This window comes from Python bivittatus, unplaced genomic scaffold (assembly GCF_059951505.1).
Source record: "Python bivittatus isolate LINGU-HERP-01145 unplaced genomic scaffold, Pbiv_v1 ctg000020_np1212, whole genome shotgun sequence".
In the NCBI taxonomy this organism is placed as follows: domain Eukaryota; kingdom Metazoa; phylum Chordata; class Lepidosauria; order Squamata; family Pythonidae; genus Python; species Python bivittatus.
Genome location: NW_028277030.1, coordinates 72,545,974 through 72,568,245, shown reverse-complemented (window position 1 = coordinate 72,568,245; position 22,272 = coordinate 72,545,974). Strand labels below are relative to the sequence as shown.

Below are 22,272 nucleotides of genomic sequence, written 5' to 3'. Positions count from 1 at the left end.
CATTCTGACAATTCATATAAGTATCATATTGAATATTTTATTTGCTAATGCAATTTACAGTCCTGTTGCAGGTAGTCCTCCTTTAGCAACCACAATTGGGACTGGCAACTTTGTCGTTAAGCGAAGCGGTCGCTAAGTAAAACAGTAACTGAGTTTATAATCTTACTTCAGCTTTCCTTTGCTTTACACACCTGCAAAGGTCATAAATGTGGTGATTGGTCATAAAGTTACATTTTCATCATCATCATAACTACGAATGTACACTAAACGAGGTAGTTGCTAAATGAGGACTACCTGTATGCTTTGTTTTATAATTGCTTTGTATTGTTTTAACTGTTACTACAAGTCATCTGAAGAACTGTTGTTGGGCAGCATGTAACTAATTAATACAGTAATCGTATAAAGAGAGGTTACTACTATTCTCCTTTGAACCAAGGTCCAGATATCTTAAAGTATTCCTATTATATATATTAACAGAACATACCTAAGCAACTTTCTGTGTGTATACTCCAAATATGATAATTTTTGTTGCTGAGTCACACTTATCCCAGATATAGAAGAAGGAGGTTGATTAAGGGGTTATATCAGATTTTAGCTGAAGATTACTTGGTGTGCATTCAGATTCTCTGCCCTTGACCTATAACTACTGTATTGTACATAATTATTACTAGTATTGTTTTTTGAACCATGTTCCAAATGCATCTAGAGGCCTTCGCGCCATGCCTGTTTTAAACTAATCTGATTTCCTCTACCATATGTAGGAAGATCAGAGAAATATGGTTTTGTTGGCTTGAAAAAAGATTGGTAAAAAGAAACCTTGAAAACCTACACATTTTGAAGAACAAGATGACTTTCTGAATAGTGTGGAACCTCCCTATCTGTTTGCTTGCTTTCCCCCATTCAGACCAATTTTCTTACGTTCTGCTGCATCTTACTGTTGTTGCTTCTTTCATACTTGGGTTGGCAGTGGGGCCCTTGTTGACCAAAAGGTTTCTGAGCAAATGTCAAAACAGCCATGACATCTGATACCAGCCTTGCTGAGGGAATATCCAGATTTTACTAGAAACCACTTTATCCAATGCCCTAGCACAAAACTCTCAAACTTGCATATCCACATTAGTTACATTTCTGCCGAGAAACCTTGGAACAGTGTTCCAAATTTATACACTAGAAAATAACAGAATATTTCTGGGTATGATAGCTGAGCAAGAGTAAAGGGAGACAGTATTCGCTTCAATGTTTGTTGGAATAGGAGAAAGTTCAAAGGACAAGGAAAAAAGGAAATGAAATTTTCAAGACAGGCTGTTATGCCTATCTGAAAAGAAGCAGAATGGCATCACAATTCATTCAAGTACTGCTTTGTTGCTTTTGTAGGAAATTGATGAAGGGAGCTGTTGTTGAACTTGAGCTGTAGTCACATTCTCTATCTCTTAATACAGATCAGTGTTTCTCAACCTTGGCAACTTTCAGATGTGTGGACTTCAACTCCCAGAATTCCCCAGCCAGCAAGGAAAGGCTGATACAGATACATACATACCATGGGATTGGAAATTAAACTGGATTATCTCTCTGGACTCTCAACATCTGTATTTCTGTGATTATTATTTTGTCTTTCAACCATTAGTCAGGGACAGAGTGGCTTCAGAGAGCTTGAAGAAAAGCCTTATCCCTCAACCAGGAGAACTACTGGGAAACTGTACCCCTGCTTTCTAAGAAGAACATAATAGCAAGAAAAGCCTGGACCATCCAGTGACCAGAGAAAAAAACTGCCTCTCCAATTTTTACTTTTTATCAAGTAGATTCATAGACTCATAAAATGAAGGGGTTGGAAGGAACCTTGGAAACTTGGTCCAATCCCATGTCCAGTGCAGACTGTTTGACTACAGCATCCCTGGCAAATGGCCATCTAGCCTTTAAATTGAGGCAAAGGAACCAGTGAAGAAAAGTCTATAATCTCCCAAGGTTTTGTGAGCCTAACGGTAGAGGCTGAACACCCTCTCCTTGTTTAGTGATCGAGTTCTGTTCCAGCAACCAGGTCGTTAAGCGAAAGATTGAGAGAGAGATGCTGCGAAGATCACTGGTTGCTGCTACAGTGGGGCAAAAAAGTATTTAGTCAGCCACCAATTGTGCAAGTTCTCCCACTTAAAAAGATGAGAGAGGCCTGTAATTTTCATCATAGGTATACCTCAACTATGAGAGACAAAATGGGGGGGGAAATCCAGAAAATCACATTGTCTGATTTTTAAAGAATTTATTTGCAAATCATGGTGGAAAATAAGTATTTGGTCAATATCAAAAGTTCATCTCAATACTTTGTTATATATCCTTTGTTGGCAATGACAGAGGTCAAACGTTTTCTGTAAGTCTTCACAAGGTTTTCACACACTCTTGCTGGTATTTTGGCCTATTCCTCCATGCAGATCTCCTCTAGAGCAGTGATGTTTTGGGGCTGTCGCTGGGCAACACGGACTTTCAACTCCCTCCAAAGGTTTTCCATGGGGTTGAGATCCGGAGACTGGCTAGGCCACTCCAGGACCTTGAAATGCTTCTTACGAAGCCACTCCTTTGTTGCCCGGGCGGTGTGTTTGGGATCATTGTCATGCTGAAAGACCCAGCCACGTTTCATCTTCAATGCCCTTGCTGATGGAAGGAGGTGTTCACTCAAAATCTCACCATACATGGCCCCATTCATTCTTTCCTTTACACGGATCAGTCATCCTGGTCCCTTTGCAGAAAAACAGCCCCAAAGCATGATGTTTCCACCCCCATGCTTCACAGTAGGTATGGTGTTCTTTGGATGCAACTCAGCATTCTCTCTCCTCCAAACACAAGTTGAGTTTAGACCAAAACGTTCTACTTTGGTTGCATCTGACCATATGACATTCTCCCAATCCTCTTCTGGATCATCCAAATGCTCTCTAGCAAACTTCAGACAGGCCCGGCCATGTACTGGCTTAAGCAGGGGGACACGTCTGGCACTGCAGGATTTGAGTCCCTGGCAGCGTAGTGTGTTACTGAAGGTAGCCTTTGTTACTTTGGTCCCAGCTCTCTGCAGGTCATTCACTAGGTTCCCCTGTGTGGTTCTGGGATTTTTGCTCACTGTTCTTATGATCATTTTGACCCCACGGGGTGAGATCTTGCGTGGAACCCCAGATCAAGGGAGATTATCAGTGGTCTTGTATGTCTTCCATTTTCTAATTATTGCTCCCACAGTTTATTTCTTCACACCAAGCTGCTTGCCTATTGCAGATTCAGTCTTCCCAGCCTGGTGCAGGTCTACAATTTTGTTTCTGGTATCCTTCAACAGCTCTCTGGTCTTGGCCATAGTGGAGTTTGGAGTGTGAATGTTTGAGGTTGTGGACAGGTGTCTTTTATACTGATAAAAAGGTCAAACAGGTGCCATTACTACAGGTAACGAGTGGAGGACAGAGGAGCCTCTTAAAGAAGTAGTTACAGGTCTGTGAGAGCCAGACATCTTGCTTGTTTGTAGGTGACCAAATACTTATTTTCCACCATGATTTGCAAATAAATTCTTTAAAAATCAGACAATGTGATTTTCTGGATTTTTTCCCCCATTTTGTCTCTCATAGTTGAGGTATACCTATGATGAAAATTACAGGCCTCTCTCATCTTTTTAAGTGGGAGAACTTGCACAATTGGTGGCTGACTAAATACTTTTTTGCCCCACTGTATCTCATTCAGATAAAGTTCTCTCATACAGCTACGCCAGCGTCGCTCTCATTCTGGTGTGCATTGTTGTCATGCATACAAAATTTAGTTGTAAATGCCTTACCAGATTTTACTTTTAAAATAAAGTCAGCAATCTCTTCCTCTGACACTGGTTCCCACTGTGGAAGGGTAAGTAACTTTGATATGATGTTATCTACTGTATTTAGAACAGAGTGCCCCTGCTCTGGAAAAATTGATTTGAAATATTTTTCCCAGGTCTTAGATGGTGTGCAGAAATCTGAGACTGAGCGAGCAGTGAAAGCCTTGGAAATTAACTTCCAAAAGGTTTTGGAGTCTTTGAGTAGAGAAGCATTTATTAATAATGTCCAGAAATCTTCCTGCTTTCTGTTTCTTCTGGCATATTAGTATCTTATAATTTTTCTTCAGTTCATAATATCTTAAAGGGAGCTGTTGTAAATTAGACTTTCTGTATGCTAAATATAAAGCTCTTAATTTTTTCCTAAGAGTGGCACATTCTACATCAAACCAGCTGGAAGTAATACTCAGCCGAGTATTTCTTTGATTTGATGTAGTGGATGGTCCAGATACTAAAGCTTTACTAATTACATTTGTTAGAATATTAAAAGAGGCAGTTGCTAAACAAGAAGTGGGTGTATTGTATGTCATCACTTTTGTATACAGTGTTTAAATTCTTTATACATGTATGATAACAACGGTGGTAATAATCATGTTAAGCAATCACTTTATTTTGTCCCTCTCTAAGAATATGACAATATCTACTTTGGGATATAGGTCAAGGGAACAACAAGCAAAAGAAGTCTTTATCAGATGTTGTTGTTTTTTTAATCCAGGTTGCCTTGAAGAGTTCTTGAAACTCAGAAACTTGCAGTAATTTTGTACAACTTCATTTGGCCTAATAAGGATATTGCCTGTATGGATGTTAATTTGTTTCTCATCACCATCAGAAGTTCTGTGCTGTTTAGGAATCATGTTCCAATTTCTTTTTCTAGGATATATTAACAGGAGGATAAAGGACCTTGCCTTTGCCGAAGGAAGTTCATGAAGGAGCATACAGAGACTGAGTTTGCACATCATGCTAAGTCATGATTCTTTTGGACCACAGTTGGATGGGAGCATGCTTATTTATTTAATTAATTTATATTAAATAATTTATATGGCTGTCCAACCAAACATTGCAACTTTGGGCAGCTTACAACAGGAAACAACCAAGATTAAAAAATAATAATAACAATCAGCAACTAACAATAGTAATAAATAACAGGCAACCTGACTCACATTCATACTCTTCCTGATGAGAACTTACCCATCCCAGTTCCAACACCCAGGGAGGGAATAGCCAAGTTTTTAATGTCTTTCTAACCCAACTGAATATTGGGGCCATGGGGGGACACTCCAGGTGGCAGGGCTGCTACCAAAAAGGCACACCTTCTGGTTCCCATCATGTGGCCCTGTTTCAAGGAAGGGTTCATGTTAGTAAACTATGGTTTGCAAGTCACAAAAGATTGGGTTCCCAAAATATAATAAGCCCAAACCAAACAAACCACATTATCCTTAATGCAGTATATGAATACAGAGAGTTTATGTCCTAATTCCATTTTCTAAGGAAAAAAAACCAAATCCCTTCTGTACAGAAGTTTTTTTCTGCAACTCTTGGGACCAGTGCTCCAGATTTCTAGACCTCGGAAGGAAAACTACCATTAAGCTTCTGGATGAAATCATTCTGACTCTCTCAAAGATATATTTGCAAAAGAAAATGACAGTTGTACTAACATAGGCTTACTTTAATTTTTAAGGGATGTTAAAACCAGGGAAATCATGTTCCCATTTCACAGACCCAAGGAAAATTAAGCACATATCAGTTTTAAATCATATGACTTCTCTCACATATGTAGGGTATTGTGCTTAAATATTACAATACGTTATTTGCTTTACCTTGTAGAATACCATTATTACTTATTCATTTTCTCCTGCTAATACATGGTTCTCATACACTCTTATGCCCTCTTTTTTGACCTAATTGCTGTCTGCTAGCCCAGGCAGCCTCCAAAATACTATTATAATGAAGCATATAAACATATAGCTCTGAAGGATTATATCCTGAAATGCAGGATAAGTCTGTTTTTCTCTTTATTTGTTGTTTGCACTGTCTGATTTTAATGTATATTATTTATTTTAATTCTAAAGAGCATTTTTGCTATTCTGAGCAGCATGTAAACTCAAATCTTTTTGATCAGTAGAAGGGTTATTTATGCATTACAGCTCATTGTGTTCTTCATTTAGTCTTTAAAAAGCTTGTACTACATTTTCAAGTCAGTCTCTCACAATAAACCTATGATTTTCCTCTGCAGTTGTGCTGCTTTAGTTCTGTATGCAAGTCCACTGCCCACATGAGGCCAATAAATGTGTCCTTGGTTTCTCTATAACCAAGCACTACTACTAATTCAGAATAACACTCTGTGACTCAGCACAGAATATATAATTCTGAATTATTGGAAGAAAAAAGCTCTAGAACGTTCTGAAAAAGTCCATTCAGATTGGTTATTTGGGAAATGCCCACAAATGTAGGGGACTCCATGTGAGTCAGTGAAAGCTTTGCATCTGTTCTGAATAATTTATGAAATATTTATATTAAAAGGCCAGAATATGGATCTATATGTGGATTTTGGTGAGGAGTGAAATTTTCATGTATAAATGAAGGGGACTAAATAAAGTCCTTTTCTCACCAATCCTATGAATTTTCTTCGTCTGTATTATCTGTGGTGAGAATTTGTATTGATTGAATTATTTCTAGAATCTTGAAAGCCTTTGTCTCTTCCATTTGCAGCAGGCTTTTCTTTCTTTACCCAACAGGTGATACTGCTTCTCGATGAAGATTGATTGATTGATATGAATTTATGTACTGCCCAGCTCCCTAAACTCAGAGCGGTTTACAATAAAATTAAAAGCTGTGTGTGTGTGTGTAAAATCTTTATATATAAATATGTCTGTGAGAGTATATGTTCATCTATATGTATTAAACATCAGTGCAATAAAAGCAACAGCCCCATGCCGTAGTCATAGTAGTAATACTGAAAATCAATTGCCAAATGCCTGTTTTCATGGCTCTGTGAAAAGCAAATAAAAAGAGTGCCTGGCATAGCAATGGGGTTAAAATGTTCCATAGCAGGAGCCACTTCAAAGAAATAACTGCCTTTGGAGCCTTATCCCTTTGATCTCTTGCGTGGGCAGGACCGTAAGCACCCCCTCCCTTCTTGTTTGCAGAGGCTAGGCAGATTCCCCTTGAAAGAGATGGACCATAAGCTATCCCAGAGCTAAGTCATAAAGGGCTCTAGAGTCAAAACCAGTACTTTGAATCAGATGTTTGCTATCAGACTATAGAATTTGTGCTACATTCAGCACTGGTTTTAGGCTAAGGCACAGTAGGCACTGGCCTTAGGTGCTCAGGCTTAGCCCCCCTCCTGCTGCATTGTTCTAAAAATGCAAATCTTTGCATCAGCGGGAGGTGGTGCCATCAGTCAGTGTGGCCTGGGGTGCCATATGCCCTTGAGCCAGCAGTGGTTGTACTGCAGTAGTTGCTCTCACCAGTTAATACCCTCCTTTTCTATCGACTTCAGATTCTGAGAAGTCCTCAGAAGCAGCCGGGTGTAGAGAGTATTACTTTACTCCAAATGTGTGGTGATGAGGGCCATGGCTTCACAGTGCTGGTTGATGTGTAGTGTGTGTGGTTTCCCAGACTCCTTAAGTGGTCCATTGTTCTTAGGGTAATTTAATGCCAAAGAACACCTGGAAAATACAGCTCTTGATTGCATTTCTGGACCTTGATCTGTTTTCAAACCCATTATTTTCAGCAAATATTTGCTGAAATATTTTTCATAGCACTGGATGAGAATGGGTTCCCACATCACACTAAACTCTGGCTTGTTTAATTTTGGTTTAGCTTGTAAACCCAGCCAGTTTTGCTTAATTTGATAAGCTACGACTAATAAAAATTGGGCTGTAAAGACATCCTGATTTATTAAAAAGCTAAATAACTTTGATCACACTACCTTCTTAATTTAATCAGAAACTTTGCTGCTGTTATTTGCAAGGAGAGAAAAGAGGACAGTTTGGATTTGGATCAATATGGGGACAAAGGGCTAACCCCCTTTCCAGTCTATCATATTAGCTTGTCTCTAATAATGCAAATGTTAAAAATGTGAATATCTAGTTTCACTTTTGGAAATTGTTTTACCTACCATCTGTATATATCTTTGTTAATGACACCACTAGTGCTGAATCCAATATGTCTTATTTCTATTCCAGTGAGGTTCTTCAATTCCCCTTTATATAAAAATTAGTAGGATTTCTCTTAAATCAGTCTTGACTACATAGATATATTGATGTTGCTTTCCTGGCAACAGCATGGAAACAGATTACCAGTGCCTCCTTCCCAGATTTTTTCCATTTCCCAGTTTTGTCTAAAACTTGTGATTTCCTGATGGGCTTTGATGTAAAATATTGGCCAGTTTAGCTTTGTCAAGATCAGCCAAGATCAAGTACAGTAGATGGTGCTACCTGCCTTATGGGAAGGAAGTATTAGGAAACATCACAGAGCACAACTCTTCACAAATGATATATACAGCATGAAAATGTACAATAATTGTAAATACAACTTCCTACATTGTCTTCAATAGATAAGTGAGATTCCTGACATCATTACATAAAGAATAAGATAAAGGAGCATCTGTGTCACTAGAGAAACTGACCAAAGCACTTTTTGAAGTTTTTCTTTTATTTTTTTACCAAAAATTAGCCTAGCTTATCTGACCTTCGGTATGTTATGATTCCAGCCTCAAGTGGTAGTTAACTTAAACTGGAAAGAGGAAAAGTCACAAGAATACGTGTCATATATATGTGTGTGTATGTGTCTGTATGTATACATGTATATATTTACAAATGCAAAAATATAAGACCAATACAACCTAAGAATATAAAAAGTAAAAAAAAGTAAAAGGTTCAGAGAAAAAGAAAAGTTAAAAAAAAAAAGATATATAAAGAAATGACTCCCCGCTCCCTCTGGACAAATTTAGACAAATTCAGTAACTTAACACCTTCTCTAATATTTCAGTAAATTTTTTTCTTCTTCCCATATCTCATCTCTTATCAATAAGCAAATTGTAAAAATTCATCATTCAGTTCCAGTCAGCAAAAGTCCACTAAGAGCTACCACAAATAATAACATACATATTTTTGCCTTAAATCCATTTTGTACTTCAACTTACCACTTTCTCTGAAAAATAAAGCAAAAGAAATCTCTCCCCAATATTTAAAGCCTCGTCATTCAGTCCTAGTCAAAAAAAAATTCCATTAATAGCTACCAGAAACCACTACAAAAATATTTTCAATGAACAAATTGTAAAAACTTGTCATTCAGTCCTAATCAGCAAAAGTCCATTAAGAGCTACCAGAAATAACAACATAAATATTTTAACCTCAATCAAATAAATCCATTTTGTGTTCCAACTTCTCACTTTCTCTAAAAAATAAAGCAAAAGAAATCTCTGCCATCTCATCTGTTATCTATAAACAAATCTTTAAAGCCTAATCATTCAGTTCTGGTTTAAAAAAAAAAAAAAGTTCCATTAATAGCTACCAGAAACCATAACATACGTATTTTAACTCTGGTCAATATAAATCTACTTCATATTCCTTCCATTTACTTTTAAAAAGCTTGATCTTTAATCCCTTCAAATAACATCCCACAAGTTCTTATCATTTTCTCTTTGTCTCCTCTCAGAAACTTCTTCACAAGTTTAACATGACTTTATTGTAAATCCAAGATAAGAAAGCTTTCCAAATCACCCTTCTGATTTATTATTTGTATGTCCCCTTGAACTATTAAGACAGGTGGTTTCATTTGTAAATCCAATGTGGCATCTTTATCCATATCATTCTTGTAGTCTGGCATTTTTAAATCCATTTTCAGATCCATGTTCAGATCAGCCTCAGTCTCTATTTTGTCCAGCAAAATCTGTTCCTCTTCTATTTTTTTTTTTTTTTTTAATCTGCACTCAGTCATTACCCACTCTGCAGTGACTGCTTGGACGAGTCCTTGCAGTTTTCAAGGCAAGGTGTTTCGGAAGTGGTTTGCCAGTGCCTCCTTCCTAGAGCAGATCCCAGCTGGCGAGCGCAGGAAGCAGGGTTTCCGTTGCTTCGCACCCCTCTTCAGGCGTGCGCGGTTTTCGTGCTTACCGGCAACTGCTCCCGACTCCTTTTTGCAAGACGCCGCCAGCATTTTTCCTCCCACTGGAGTGAGAGTACCCATTTATCTACTCACGTGAGTTTTCGAACTGTTGGGTTGACAGGAACTGGGGAGGAAACAGGAGCTCACCCTGTTAACGCGAAGGCTGGACTTGAACCGCTGAAGCATCGACCATTTCTGGCCGGCAACTTTCAGCATCATTAAGCCGCTGCGCCACCACATCCCCCCTCCTCTTCTATAGCCTGTTAAATTCATTTTTATAGCGGCAGACAATCTTAAGAATAATTTCTGGGTACATGGTTCTCAAATATCCTTGATTTCTTCTATATCAAATAGTATTGCCCCATTGATTTAATGGGTCTCTTCTTTAATTGTAATCTTTAGTTTTCTCTGGTTCCCTCTAGTCAAACTTCAAAGTTCCCTCTTATCATATGTTTATTTTCCAATCAACAAAACTTTCCCATAGGAGGATTTCTTACAATTAATTTCAAAATCTTCATATGTATTTTTATAAAATTTTAAATAATCCACAGAAAATATTCTTTCAAGTCCATCTGGCTCCTTAACTTTCCAAAATCAACATTCTAGTCTCCCTTTTGCTGTTTTTCAAAAGTAAAAAGTTTTTCTTTTTAATCCTTAAACTTACATGAAAGTTCTTTCATCAAGGATAGAAGGAAACACTCCCAGCATAATGAAACTTGCCCTTCTGAAAGTTCTTAACATCCAAAAAATCAATAACAGGCCATTTTCTAAGGTGATTAAGAGGAAAAGTGGGCAAACCCAGTGTCTGTCTGAAGGCACCAAACCACAGCTTAGTCAAGATGATTTTCCCCCTGGCTCCCAGAGCTCTAAAACCCACTGGAGATTGCTATTTTACAGTCTCTTCACGGGGAGCCTCTGCATGGAGCAAATTTGTGGATGATCCTAGTCCTTTCCTTAATCCAGAGAGGAGTTCCAAGGAGCCGATCTTCACCGGCTCCTCTTCCCGCTGCGGCCATCAGCTCCGCTCTTTGCAGAGCTGTCTTCGGTCCACCATTGCTTCCCCAGAAGTGCTACAAGAATACACGTCTCACTAGAAGATGTTCCCATGTATACATGCATGTTTATCATTTGGTGACTGCAACACAGAACACTGGTTTGTATGTAGTCTGGTTTATCTGTGGAATAGGATTAGATGTAGAATGGCCTGGCCAGCTCATAATACGTATTGAATGCTTTCTTGAATGTGTGTGCCAGTTAATGACTCCATCTAAACTTATATTCTTACAGCTCAGTATAATGAAAGCACTTGATTCTCAGGTCTCCATAGCCATTTGTTGTTAGAATTATATCCCACATTTTCTTCAGAAGCTCCAGGCGGTGTACGTAATACTCCCTTCTCCCATTTTTCCACAGAACAACTCCTCTATGAAGCATGTTAGAGAAAATGACTGGCCTAGAGTGCCCCAGTAAGCTTCCATGGTTGAGGATAGAATCTGGGTCTTTCCAATGCCAAGCCAACATTTGAGCCCCTACACTATAAACATTTCAAGGAAATATATAGCAAGAATTGCTTTGGTTCAATTTATGTATTGTATTAATCATAATTAAACTGCTGGAATCTTGTTCTTTTTGTTGTTTTTTTCCTATTTTCTAAATAAAATTGCAAACAAAATAAATCATAAGAAAAAAAATGCATATACTGTGTAATTATTTTTTAACAATCAGAAATGTTTAAGATCTTAAATTTTCAAAAAACCCCTTGAACACCAAGTTTTAACAAAAACATGAGTGAGCTTTCTACCTTTAAACCTCTCGCATTTTAGATAGCTGTCAGTTAAGATATTCAAAAGACATGAAGAGTTTCCATAGGAAACTATCTTGTTCTGAAATCAGATACTAATACCTTTCTCTGGAGCATTACTTCCTTGTTTAGCTGCCTTGATAAATATATCAAGAACTCACATTGTAAACTTCCAAAAAGTTTCCATCTATTTTAAGACACATTGAGAACTCAGATGCTTTTCTTTCAAGGTAAGTAATGTCCCTAATCTTGAATCACAGCTTTAATAAGATCACTCCTAACACAGAATGTATTATTTAAATGAATATGTAAATAATTCCAGCATCAAAAATAAATTCATATGTTTCAAAGCAACATTTCAGATTAAGTATCTTTTGACTCTTTCATATTCTCTACATCACCATAACAAACCATACTTTCTTTTGCTTATATACATCAGTCTTGAGAAAGTCAGTACAAGCGTGTACAGAACTGGCAAAGAGGAACCTTACAAAGTAAGAATTCCAGTGTTCAGGTGAGTTACCCCAGACCTCAAGAAACAAACTACACTGCTGAGAATTGTAAACATTTTATTGTAAATACCAAAAATACATATTTTATGAGACCAAATTCTCCTGGTGTACATGAAATATTTTTTTTTAATCAAAGGCATCTTTCTCACAGAATGAAATAGCTAAAAATAACTCCTAGATTTCTATGTATTGATTGATGAAGTACTTTACTTTGAAGCCCCTTTGGGGCTTCTAAGGAAGACCAGCTAGCCACTGAATCAATTAGATGCAAAAAGAACATGCAAAATGCATAGAATGAGAGGATAAGGACTAAAAGTGTACTGTGACACTGTTGTACCATTAGACAGTCTTTAATTCTCAAGTATTTTTTGGGAGAAAGAAATGGTGATTTGCTAGTTTCCTAGATGAATTACAGTAATGAGAAGGGCACTTCAGTTAGCTTGTAAAGAGAGCTAAAAGATCACAGAATGGACTTCTGTAAGAGGGTCTTGTTCAGCTCTACCAATATCACATCCATGTCCTGCATGAGGCAACCTTCCCATTCTTCTCATTTTATGTCATGTTCTATCTTTCAAGTCTTCATTCCCTGCTGCCTGCCATAGAGGATTCAGATTGGTATTTCCCACACCCTATTCCACTTCTTTCTCAATCAGGCCAAATAGAAAAGACTGAGCTTGTTTTAACAGCATTTTGGACAATGCTTACTGCTACCTGGAGTGATCTACTCAGTTTGTATAAGGTAGATCCTTTCCCCAGCAGAGCATCATCATCAAGTGATGGGCCTTATAGAGAAACTCGAATCTCTGAGGAATAGAAGGACTGCACTCCCACTTCTCTTTCTGGCCTCACCCTGAGACAGAGAAATATATGAGTTAGACACAAATGGTCTTTTGAGATTCTCAGATTTGTCAGAGGGGAAACTGGATGGACAATTTCTCAACAGCAAGACTCCCGTTTAGCAATGAAGCACTGTCAAAGAAAATATCCAAATATCCTTTGGGGTATTTCTTTGGAATTTAATTGACATCTGACTTGCAGATTGCTGGAGAGATGATTGTAATAGTGAAAGACAAAACACTTTGTTTTGATCACTTTGTATCTAAGTAAGTGCAAGAACACCACACTACTCATAACAATTTCTCTTAAATTATTTTCTCTTTTGAAAGGATTTCTATAACAAACTTTCCTCCATTAATGAGAACATGCCAAAAAAAAAAAAAAAAAGCAAGAGAATTCTTCTGCCTGGCACTGTTTCTGTAACTTTTCTCTGAAACATTACAGTTCAGAAAATATTTCATATGAGAAACCTGGGTTTCAAGCATCACATTAAGACTATATTAAATATTCTGTTTCAGATGAAACTCTCAGCTTGAACACTTCGTCTGGCCAGAGTAATTTTGATTCTTGCAGAAAAATCACCACAAGAAAACACAGAATCCCCATAAATTAGTCTTTGAAAGTTTCTAGCAGAGTTTAGATTGTTAATATAGCTAAAGTATAAGAAATGGAAATTCTCAGAGTTTAACAAAGTTTCAGAGATCTAAGAATGCAATTCCCAAGCCCCCAAAAAAGAGGTCCAACAATCTGTTGTAGCAATTGTTTCAGAAAGGAATTCCTTAAAAGGCCTTCAAAGAATTTTTTATATATAATTCTATAAAGATAAATAGGAAGGTATACTTTCATGCAAATGCATCTTGATTATTTATATATATATATATTTAATGCCATGTGCTAAGAAAGTAACTAATCCTGAAGTAACAAGATATCAACATTGTCATGAACTCCTTGCAGAAGCAGTTCTCCAGGATAACTAACTATCTTCCGTCGTTTTGCAGCTTTAAGAGTTCCCACTAAAGCTTCAAAAAGGTTGGCACATTTCTCATCAGCAAACAGCACTCCAAACTTCACACTCAATGTCCCATCAGGATCTGGACAAAAGAAAGCATGATGATGAAATGACATACAACACTTCAGCTCCACTAAGCAGTTGGACCTGGAGATTTTCAAAGTTTCTAATTTCATTTAGTTAGGTTATTGTAATTCTAGCCAAATTCATCATAATGTAAATGTGAAAATATAATCAATATGCTACTTATTAAATAAAAATACAATACGGAGCACAAATCAGTAAAAATTACTACTAAATCCAAGTCCATTAGATCAAATATTAAATGTTTTGATGGCTTCCTATTTCAATTTTTATAGGGGACTATTAAACAAAGCAAATGAAAAATTGTATCAAATTAATAACTCTCTGCAATGTTATTTTGTGTTTGCTGGCACTGCTTAAGAAGGTAGCAAGAGAAATCTTTCACTTTTTGTTAGAGAAAAAAAACACATTTTAACACTTTTAAAAATATATTTTCTTCCATTTTTACATTTTTAATTACTGTAAACTGTTTTATGACTATACACTGAATAGTAATCAGATGAAAATCTTGTATCATTTAGGCCCAAAGTAACTCAGGGTAGTCATGATTAACAATGACTGGATTCACACATCATGTTAGCCATGGTTTGTTGAATAAGCCACAACTAGTTGGGTTTACACTACATATTAGGCTATAAAATATTGTACAAATCTCAATTAGCAGAATATACTAAGCTAAAAGCAACAAAAAAACCTTTTTTTTTAACCTAATGTGATTAGTGAACATGGGTATCACCTGAAATTAAAGCCAATGGAAAAAATAAGATTGCATTTAAATGCCCTTTCCATAAAGGTACAAAAGTATAGTGAATTTATAGCACTGTTACTCAGGCAATAGGCCGTTGATAAAATCCTTCCTTTTGCCATTAGGATACTGCCAGTGCAAGAAAGTTTCATCCTAGGGTATAAATGCATATCTCTAACCAGGATCTCACCATCTCAATTCCAGTATGTCTAACTATCAGTAGACTTGTACTAGCAGTCTGGACTAGGACCAATATGCCCATAAGAATCCAGTTTTATTTTAAAAGGGGAAACGCCATTATGAAAGAATTCCAGTGACTTGCTAGGTATCAAATGTAAGTCCTATTTACAGTGAAATCAGTGTTCAACTTATTGTACCTCTTTCTCCCATCCAAGTTGTACAACAGACGAGATTACCCTCTTTCCCTCTCTCTCTTGTTTTGGTAACGGACAAATCTATTATCGGGTTGTTTTCCTTTCCCTGTATAAAAACTAACTCTCACAGCATCCCAAGCATTTAAACATTGATTCATGGCCACAGAATTTCACCTCTTTGCCCTCAAATAGAAGGAGGTAGTGTGCTGGGTCAATATGGGGACAAGTAAATTTCCATTACTTAACAGTTTGTATTATATGAAGGAGCTAAAGACTCAAAATTCAAGGGAGAAATTTTGATGCAAACTCTTAATTTGTACTATAGCAGTTAAGTACTACTTTGTTGGTTGAAAGTAATAATATATTTTAAAATAAAAATTAAAAGAGCATCTATAATTGTGTAAATGTCCAAAGTCAACTAATCTTTGTCTATAAAATATATTTTAAATTAAGAAAAAAAGGATGCCACAGCATCAGCCTGACTGAATCCAGATTTGTACATATCAGCCCAAGAAGAGATGTTAGGCCTGTCATTTCACTGATGGTCATTGGAAGGATGGAGTTTGCCCCAAAGGTCCAGCCCTAGGTGCATCACTAGGTGAATTAAAACACAACAGGCTGAACATTAACTGCAGTTCTGATGATGCTCCCTACAATGCATAGGTAACTATTATCCTACTGATAATGTCTCTACCAACAGATGAACCCCAATCATAGACATCAATGAGATCACCATGGGATCCCATATTCAGTGGATATTTGGAAATTGAGTAGACTAGAAGCTCTCAACCATTAATACAGCAGATACTTACGCATAGGAAATTGTCTGTAGCAGATACTCTCCACTGGCTTCATTCATCAAACTAAGCCAAAATGTGATTTGGTTTAATATGTTACATATTGTGATTTACTTAATCCATGAGTAAACAAACCAGTGATAACATGATGTATACATCTAGCCATCATTTCTCACTGTTGCCAAGTTTCCACAAGCAAGTTGGCATCCCCTCAAAGAGACTGTTGTTCTCCATGAAATGATTGTCTATGTCACAAGTTTGCATTAGTAGATAAGAATATATGGGAAACTTGCCCATCCACTGCACAGTTATCTTTCTATTCTTTCAGGGAGTCCATGCAGGGCACTTGAAAATAGTTGCAGCTGTACCTAGCATGAAGGTGCTGTTCATAAGAAAGTACATTTTATCATTCTTGCTATCAGTTTTCAGAAACACAGGGGGCCCTTGAAAGAAAATTGGCAATTGTGCCATTCTATATAATGCTGTTAGAACTAAAGATGCATGACGTTGGCTTAAATAGGCTGAGGGCTCCCATGCTGTTCTTATTATCTATTTAGTATCAGTATTTATATTCTATAGGTATTGAAGAAGTCCCCTAGATTTGGATAACTAAGAAAACAAACAGCTGGATCATCAAACTAATCAACCCAGAGTTCTCATGAGGTTCAAATTATCCTACTTTGGACACAGTATGCGAAGACATACTGTAGGTCTCAAGTCTATAATACTGGGAAGGGTGGAAATAAAGACAGAAAGAGGATGGCCAGCAGCAAAGTGGATGGGCTAAATTACAGTGGTTATGAGTGCACCATTGAAGGACTTGAAGGACCAGGCTGGGAACAGGAGAAAATCTATGTGGTCACTAAGAGTTGACACCAAGCTGATGGCACATAGACAATAATTTATATTCTGCAACATCCTTGTCAGACTGCCTTAAAGCAAAAGCCTTAACCACTTCCTTTAATATTTGAACTGTTGCCAGAAGTTTTCAGAACTCTTTACTGATTTCCATCCAACCTCTTTGTGTTTTAAGAACAAAACAGGATCTTATTTTTGAGTTTCAAAACTCACTTTTCCATCCAATGGGGCTTTCTCTATGAGGTTTTCCTATACTGCAGATTTCCCCCAACATAATGCCCTCCAGACACATTGGATTAAAGTACATTGAAAATTATGCCAGTTATAGTCTACCACATTTGGATGCTGTTAATTTTCATTCCTTCTATAGCCATTTAGTCATACTTACTTTTGGTCCCCAGTCGTCGAATTTCTTCAACTAACAGGTTGATTTCATGTTCAACATTCATTGTTGCCTACAAATAAATTATTGTTGTCATAGTTATAATTTGTTCCTTTCAGTTTTCTTTCATATTCAGAACACATCAGTTGAGATTTTAAAAGAAGTTTCATGTGCACTTAGGGATACAGTGAATGCACATGGGAGGGGGCTCCTTTTTAAGTTTCTTATTCAACAGCTCTCATTCTCAAAGAGACAATTATCTTCTTTATAAAGTGACTTGTGTGTTTAGAAGTCAGATACATTACTGCAGATTTTGCAAAGGAAAATCTTAAAATGCATGTGGTACTCATATATATAAAGCATTTGTTGTTGTTGTTCAGTCGTTAAGTCGTGTCCGACTCTTCATGACCCCATGAACCATATCGCGCCAGGCCTTCCTGTCCTTCACTGCCTCGCTGAGTTTGCTCAGTTTCATGCTCATTGCTTCAGTGATGCTATCTAACCATCCCATCCTCTGCCGTCCCCTTCTCCTTTTGCCTTCAGTCTTTCCCAGCATCAGGGTCTTTTCCAAAGAGTCCTCTCTTCACATTAGGTGACCAAAGTATCTGAGCTTGAGCTTCATTATCAGTCCTTCCAATGACCAATCAGGGTTGATTTCCTTTAAGATTGACTGGTTTGACCTCCTAGCAGTCCAGGGGACTCTTAAGAGTCTTCTCCAGCACCACAGTTCAAAGGCATCAATTCTTCAAAGGCGCTCAGCCTTCTTTATGGTCCAGCTCTCACAGCCATACATTACTGCTGGGAAAACCATAGCTTTGATTATGCGGATCTTTGTCAGCAAGGTGACATATTATATATCAGGTCACAAATACTCCTGTGAGTATCACCTTGCATTTCAGGTCAGCTTACATACAGGATCCATATGTTTCTGAACATGTATGTTTCAGGTAAGTATTACATCTTTCAGAACTGACTTTACAAGTGTGAGGTGACTTCAGCATTTTTACTTCTCAAAAAAGTCTTAACAGCAGTTTCAACATAATTTCACCATAAACAGAATGAAATGCAAACAACTTAAAAAGCTGCCACCCTTTTATCCAGCTCTCTTTCTTCAACAGACCTCTACAGGATAACAGTTATGGAAACCAATGAATAAGGCCCACCTCAAAAGTGGTATAATACCATAAACAAATTGGTATCTAGCATAGCATCCAGATTCTGCCAAAGTACCACTTCTTCTAAATCATCTGCACCAAAGGGCATTGCAAGGGTAGCATTCTAATTGTATAGTTCAAGAAAATAGTTTTTTGCCAACCAATGGCAGTTTCCTGACAGACTGCACAAAATCTGTGCAGGGATCCACCCACATAGGAGAACTGTCCCTGCTTCATATTGCAGTAGTTATCTTCAGAAAATGTCTCTTAATGTTCAGTTAGTCAGAAAAGGTGCAACCAGACTTCTCCTGGTTTGGGGTATCAGAGACTAACACAGCTCTTCTTCTACAAGTTTTTTCACTATCACCATAAAAGCTAAGTGGTCTTCTTTTTAAAATAAGAAATGAGGTTCCAATATTAAAATTTTATATGCATGTCTAATGAGAAGGTCATTGAGTTTGATGGGACTTACCCCTAAGAAAGTTGTATGATTGCACCCTAAGCAGGCCAACTCCTGACATTCCCACATAGCATTGTTAACACAGTGAACACGTGTGTTTTGTTTCACTTCAAAGAGCAGAGATGAGGGGCCAGGCGGCAATTAAGCGTGCATCTTATTTCAAATGTTAAAGGGGTGTTTTTTGTCTACCTTCACAAAAAGTCACAAAACTGTGGCTCCTGACTTAGGATGCTGCCTTTTCCCAAATGAGTAAGAATGGCAAGCAAGGATATGCAAGTGCCTGATGGATTTTCAGCATTCTTTTACATTTATTGGAGGAGAGAAAGGAACCTGGGACTTTTCATTCATGGGTTAGGAATATATTCATTTCTGAATTCTTTTGTTTGCAACTGTATAAATGACTAGGAACTGTGTGATGAGTAATTTCCTTCCTGGTGCAATGCACACCCTAATTTGGTTGTGTTCTGTGTGTGTGTGCGCGCGCGCATGTGTACCTTTGAGTCAGTGTTGACTCCCCTGGACGAGTCCCTGCAGTTTTCTTGGCAAGATTTCAGAAGTGATTTGCCACTGTCTCCTTCCTAGGGCTGAAAGAGAGTGACTGCCCCAAGGGCACCCAGTTGGCTTCATGCCCAAGGCAGGACTAGAACTCCTGGGCTCCAGCCTAATGCCTTAACCACTACACAGAACTGTCTCTCTAATTTGGTCATAGGGCCTCTGTATCGAGCTAATGAAACCTTTCAACAAGTTGAGGGTTTTCTCTGCACCTTCCTATCTTTACATTCCCTTCCACAAGATTGATAAAACAGCTTTCACCGGCCAGCCAGGAACTCCCATGCGCCCCTCGGGCTCCCTGCATCCAGAGAGAGCGAAAGGCCGGCAGAGCAGGCAGGCACGCGAAACGAGCCGCGGGTGGGAAATGCAACGAGAAGGCTTAAGCTGGATACTTGCAGCGGAGGAAGGAGGGGAGGCGGAGAAGTGTGAACTGTTGGCATACAGACTAATGACAGGGGCTAAGAAAGAGAAGGGGCGCAGGCACAGCCGCCGTGCAAGCAATGGGATAATACCCCGAGCCCCAAGCAAGCTTGCTTCTCCGGAAGCAAGTCCCCTCGTCTCCGTGGGACTCCCATCCCAGCTGTAAGCAACGCACGTCTAGGACTGCAGCCCGCGCGCTGGCATTTGCGCAAAGCGGAATATCAGCGGCGCCGCCGGTTGCTACTGGTTCTTGCGCCTGCCTGGGACAAGCCCTTCGCGCACCAGCAATCGCCGGCCTCTGCCCAGGTGGGCTTTCCGAGAAGCATTCTCGGACCGTGAAGGTGGATCCCCTGCCGTGCCCTTTCCATCCGCGTGGAGGGTCACATGGCGCCGGCGCCGGACTGCCGCCACCTCGCCTTGCCTCCGCCTGACAAAGAGCCACGCTCAGCCCCCGGCTCGGGAGCAAGAGCTCCCCGCAGACCACCGCACCGGGGCACCTCGCGATCTCGCCCTGCCCTTCGCCCACCCGCCCCTTGGCCTCGTGACCGTGGGTGCCGGCTCCAGATCACCTCAATCGGCTTACCCCTCTGCGGGATCCCTCGGGAGGAGGAAGAGAAGGAGCTGCGTTCAGAGCAAAGTGCCGGAGGAAGTGTGGCTCTGAGGGAGCGTCAGGAGGAGGAAAGCTGCGGCCGAACCCCCCACGAGACTGAAAGTGAGCGGAAGAAGAGGTGCCGCCCACACGCCTGTAGCAAACGCTTCTGGGGAGGGCGAGGGGCTAAGAACGAGGCTGGCTGAACAGAAGGCAACTGGGAGTAAGCTTCGCTTGCGGGTTGGGGTGGGAAAGCGCCAATACTCCTGCCTTGGATATGGGCTAGGTCACACCTGCGTGCTCATTACCTGATGCAGCAGCATTAAGTGGCTTACTTACACGTGTCCATCAACTTCCCATAGATCAGAAAGCAGTGGCAGAATGTTGATACCAGCTGGCTATAATATTTTTTAAACAGCCTTTTCAATCACCCACCTACCTGGAGTCATTAAATCAGTGTTGTCCAAACTTGGCCACTTTAAGATGAGTGGACTTCAACTCCCAGAATTCCCCAGCCAGCACAGCTGGCTGGGGAATTCTGGGAGTTGAAGTCCACTCATCTTAAAATGGCCAAGTTTGGACAACACTGCATTAAATGATGAACATTCATGTCTAGCGAGCCTGATCAATTTCCTATTTTGCCCCAACTTCAGGGCTGCAATCATGTACACAGCATCTTGGGAGTCAAGGCACATCTAGACGGCTAGTTAAATATGGTTTTCTGCAGGCTTCATAAAAGTATGCCAGCATAATTTGGTCATATAGTTTGCCAGTTTCTATTCTGTCTCAGTAAGGGGGACAGCAAATGGCACAGTAGTATCCTAACAGTTTACTGCAGGATACATTAAGGTGCAGTGACTGATGGATTTCAGTCATTTCCACAAATATGAGCTGGGTCTCCAGAGGAAGTGGGCTTTGACAGATGGTTAGAGCAGTGGATTTATCCATCTGTCAGAATCATTAAATATAGATACTGTTCTAGCAATCTTGGTGGGACCTATCTGTCTGACCACTATAGAAAAAAAATGCCCCAACGGACAGGGCACTTTAGAGGGGACCTGGTCTACACGTTCTCCAGTGATCTTGGTGCTGCTTTAGTGATAGCAGATAAACCAGGATCTCTCTAGAGTGACCTGCCTGTCAGTTGGGGCATTTGTTGACCCACAGGCCTGAGAGGCAAGCTGCAAGCAGATTGTTAGAGCAGCCCCAGTATGGCTAGAGAAAGCAATACTGGAGAACAGGAACTCTCAAAAACAACCTACATCTCATGGGTCTGAGACAGAGGTGCAGGTTGTTTAAAAGAAGCCCTGATCTCCTCTTTTTTTAGCCTTATTGGTGCTGCTGCTGCTGATCTTCTCCTGTGGTCATGTTAGTCCAGTAGCACAAACCAAAACAGCCATGGAAAAAAACGTATTGGGTGCTTGTAGCTGCCAAAAGGAGCTGGACATGTTTCAGCTCTTGCCACTTCATCACTGTGATTGCTTGACCAAGTGACCCAAATCGTGCATATAGCAAGGTTTGTGTAGGGAGAAAATGGAAACACTATATCCCCAATGGAAGAGAAAAACTCAAAGTTAGAGGCCAGAGATGAAAGGAGACATCTCCTTGAAAAGCAGTTAGTGAGGCAACTTCAAACTAAATTAGGGGAACATGGTGGCTGAATCCTAAGATTCTTTATGACAGTGAAACTTCCTATTCAGTAAGTACGCATTATATTACTTTGCACTTCCTGTTGGACTCAACTGCACTATCAGTTAGAAGTAC

General features: G+C 39.3%; 1 protein-coding gene across 1 annotated transcript; it reads right to left on the bottom strand.

Annotated features, from left to right (window-relative positions):
- Positions 1–12,287: 12,287 nt before the first annotated feature.
- ABRACL (ABRA C-terminal like) lies at positions 12,288–20,951 on the bottom strand. Its single transcript, XM_007423524.4, has 3 exons — positions 20,503–20,951; positions 17,340–17,406; positions 12,288–14,175 (listed from the first exon to the last, which is right to left on the bottom strand). The coding sequence occupies exons 2-3, from the start codon at positions 17,398–17,400 to the stop codon at positions 13,991–13,993; spliced, it is 246 nt and encodes an 81-aa protein (XP_007423586.1). The 5' UTR covers positions 17,401–17,406; positions 20,503–20,951; the 3' UTR covers positions 12,288–13,990.
- Between the last annotated feature and the right edge of the window lie 1,321 nt (positions 20,952–22,272).

Bases quoted from the DNA above. Each gene is read 5' to 3' on its own strand.
- ABRACL (XM_007423524.4), bottom strand. From the start codon at position 17,400: ATGAATGTTGAACATGAAATCAACCTGTTAGTTGAAGAAATTCGACGA. The intron at 14,176-17,339 runs GTAAGTATGACT...TCTTTTGTCCAG, and splicing joins TCGACGACTGGGGACCAAAA to ATCCTGATGGGACATTGAGT.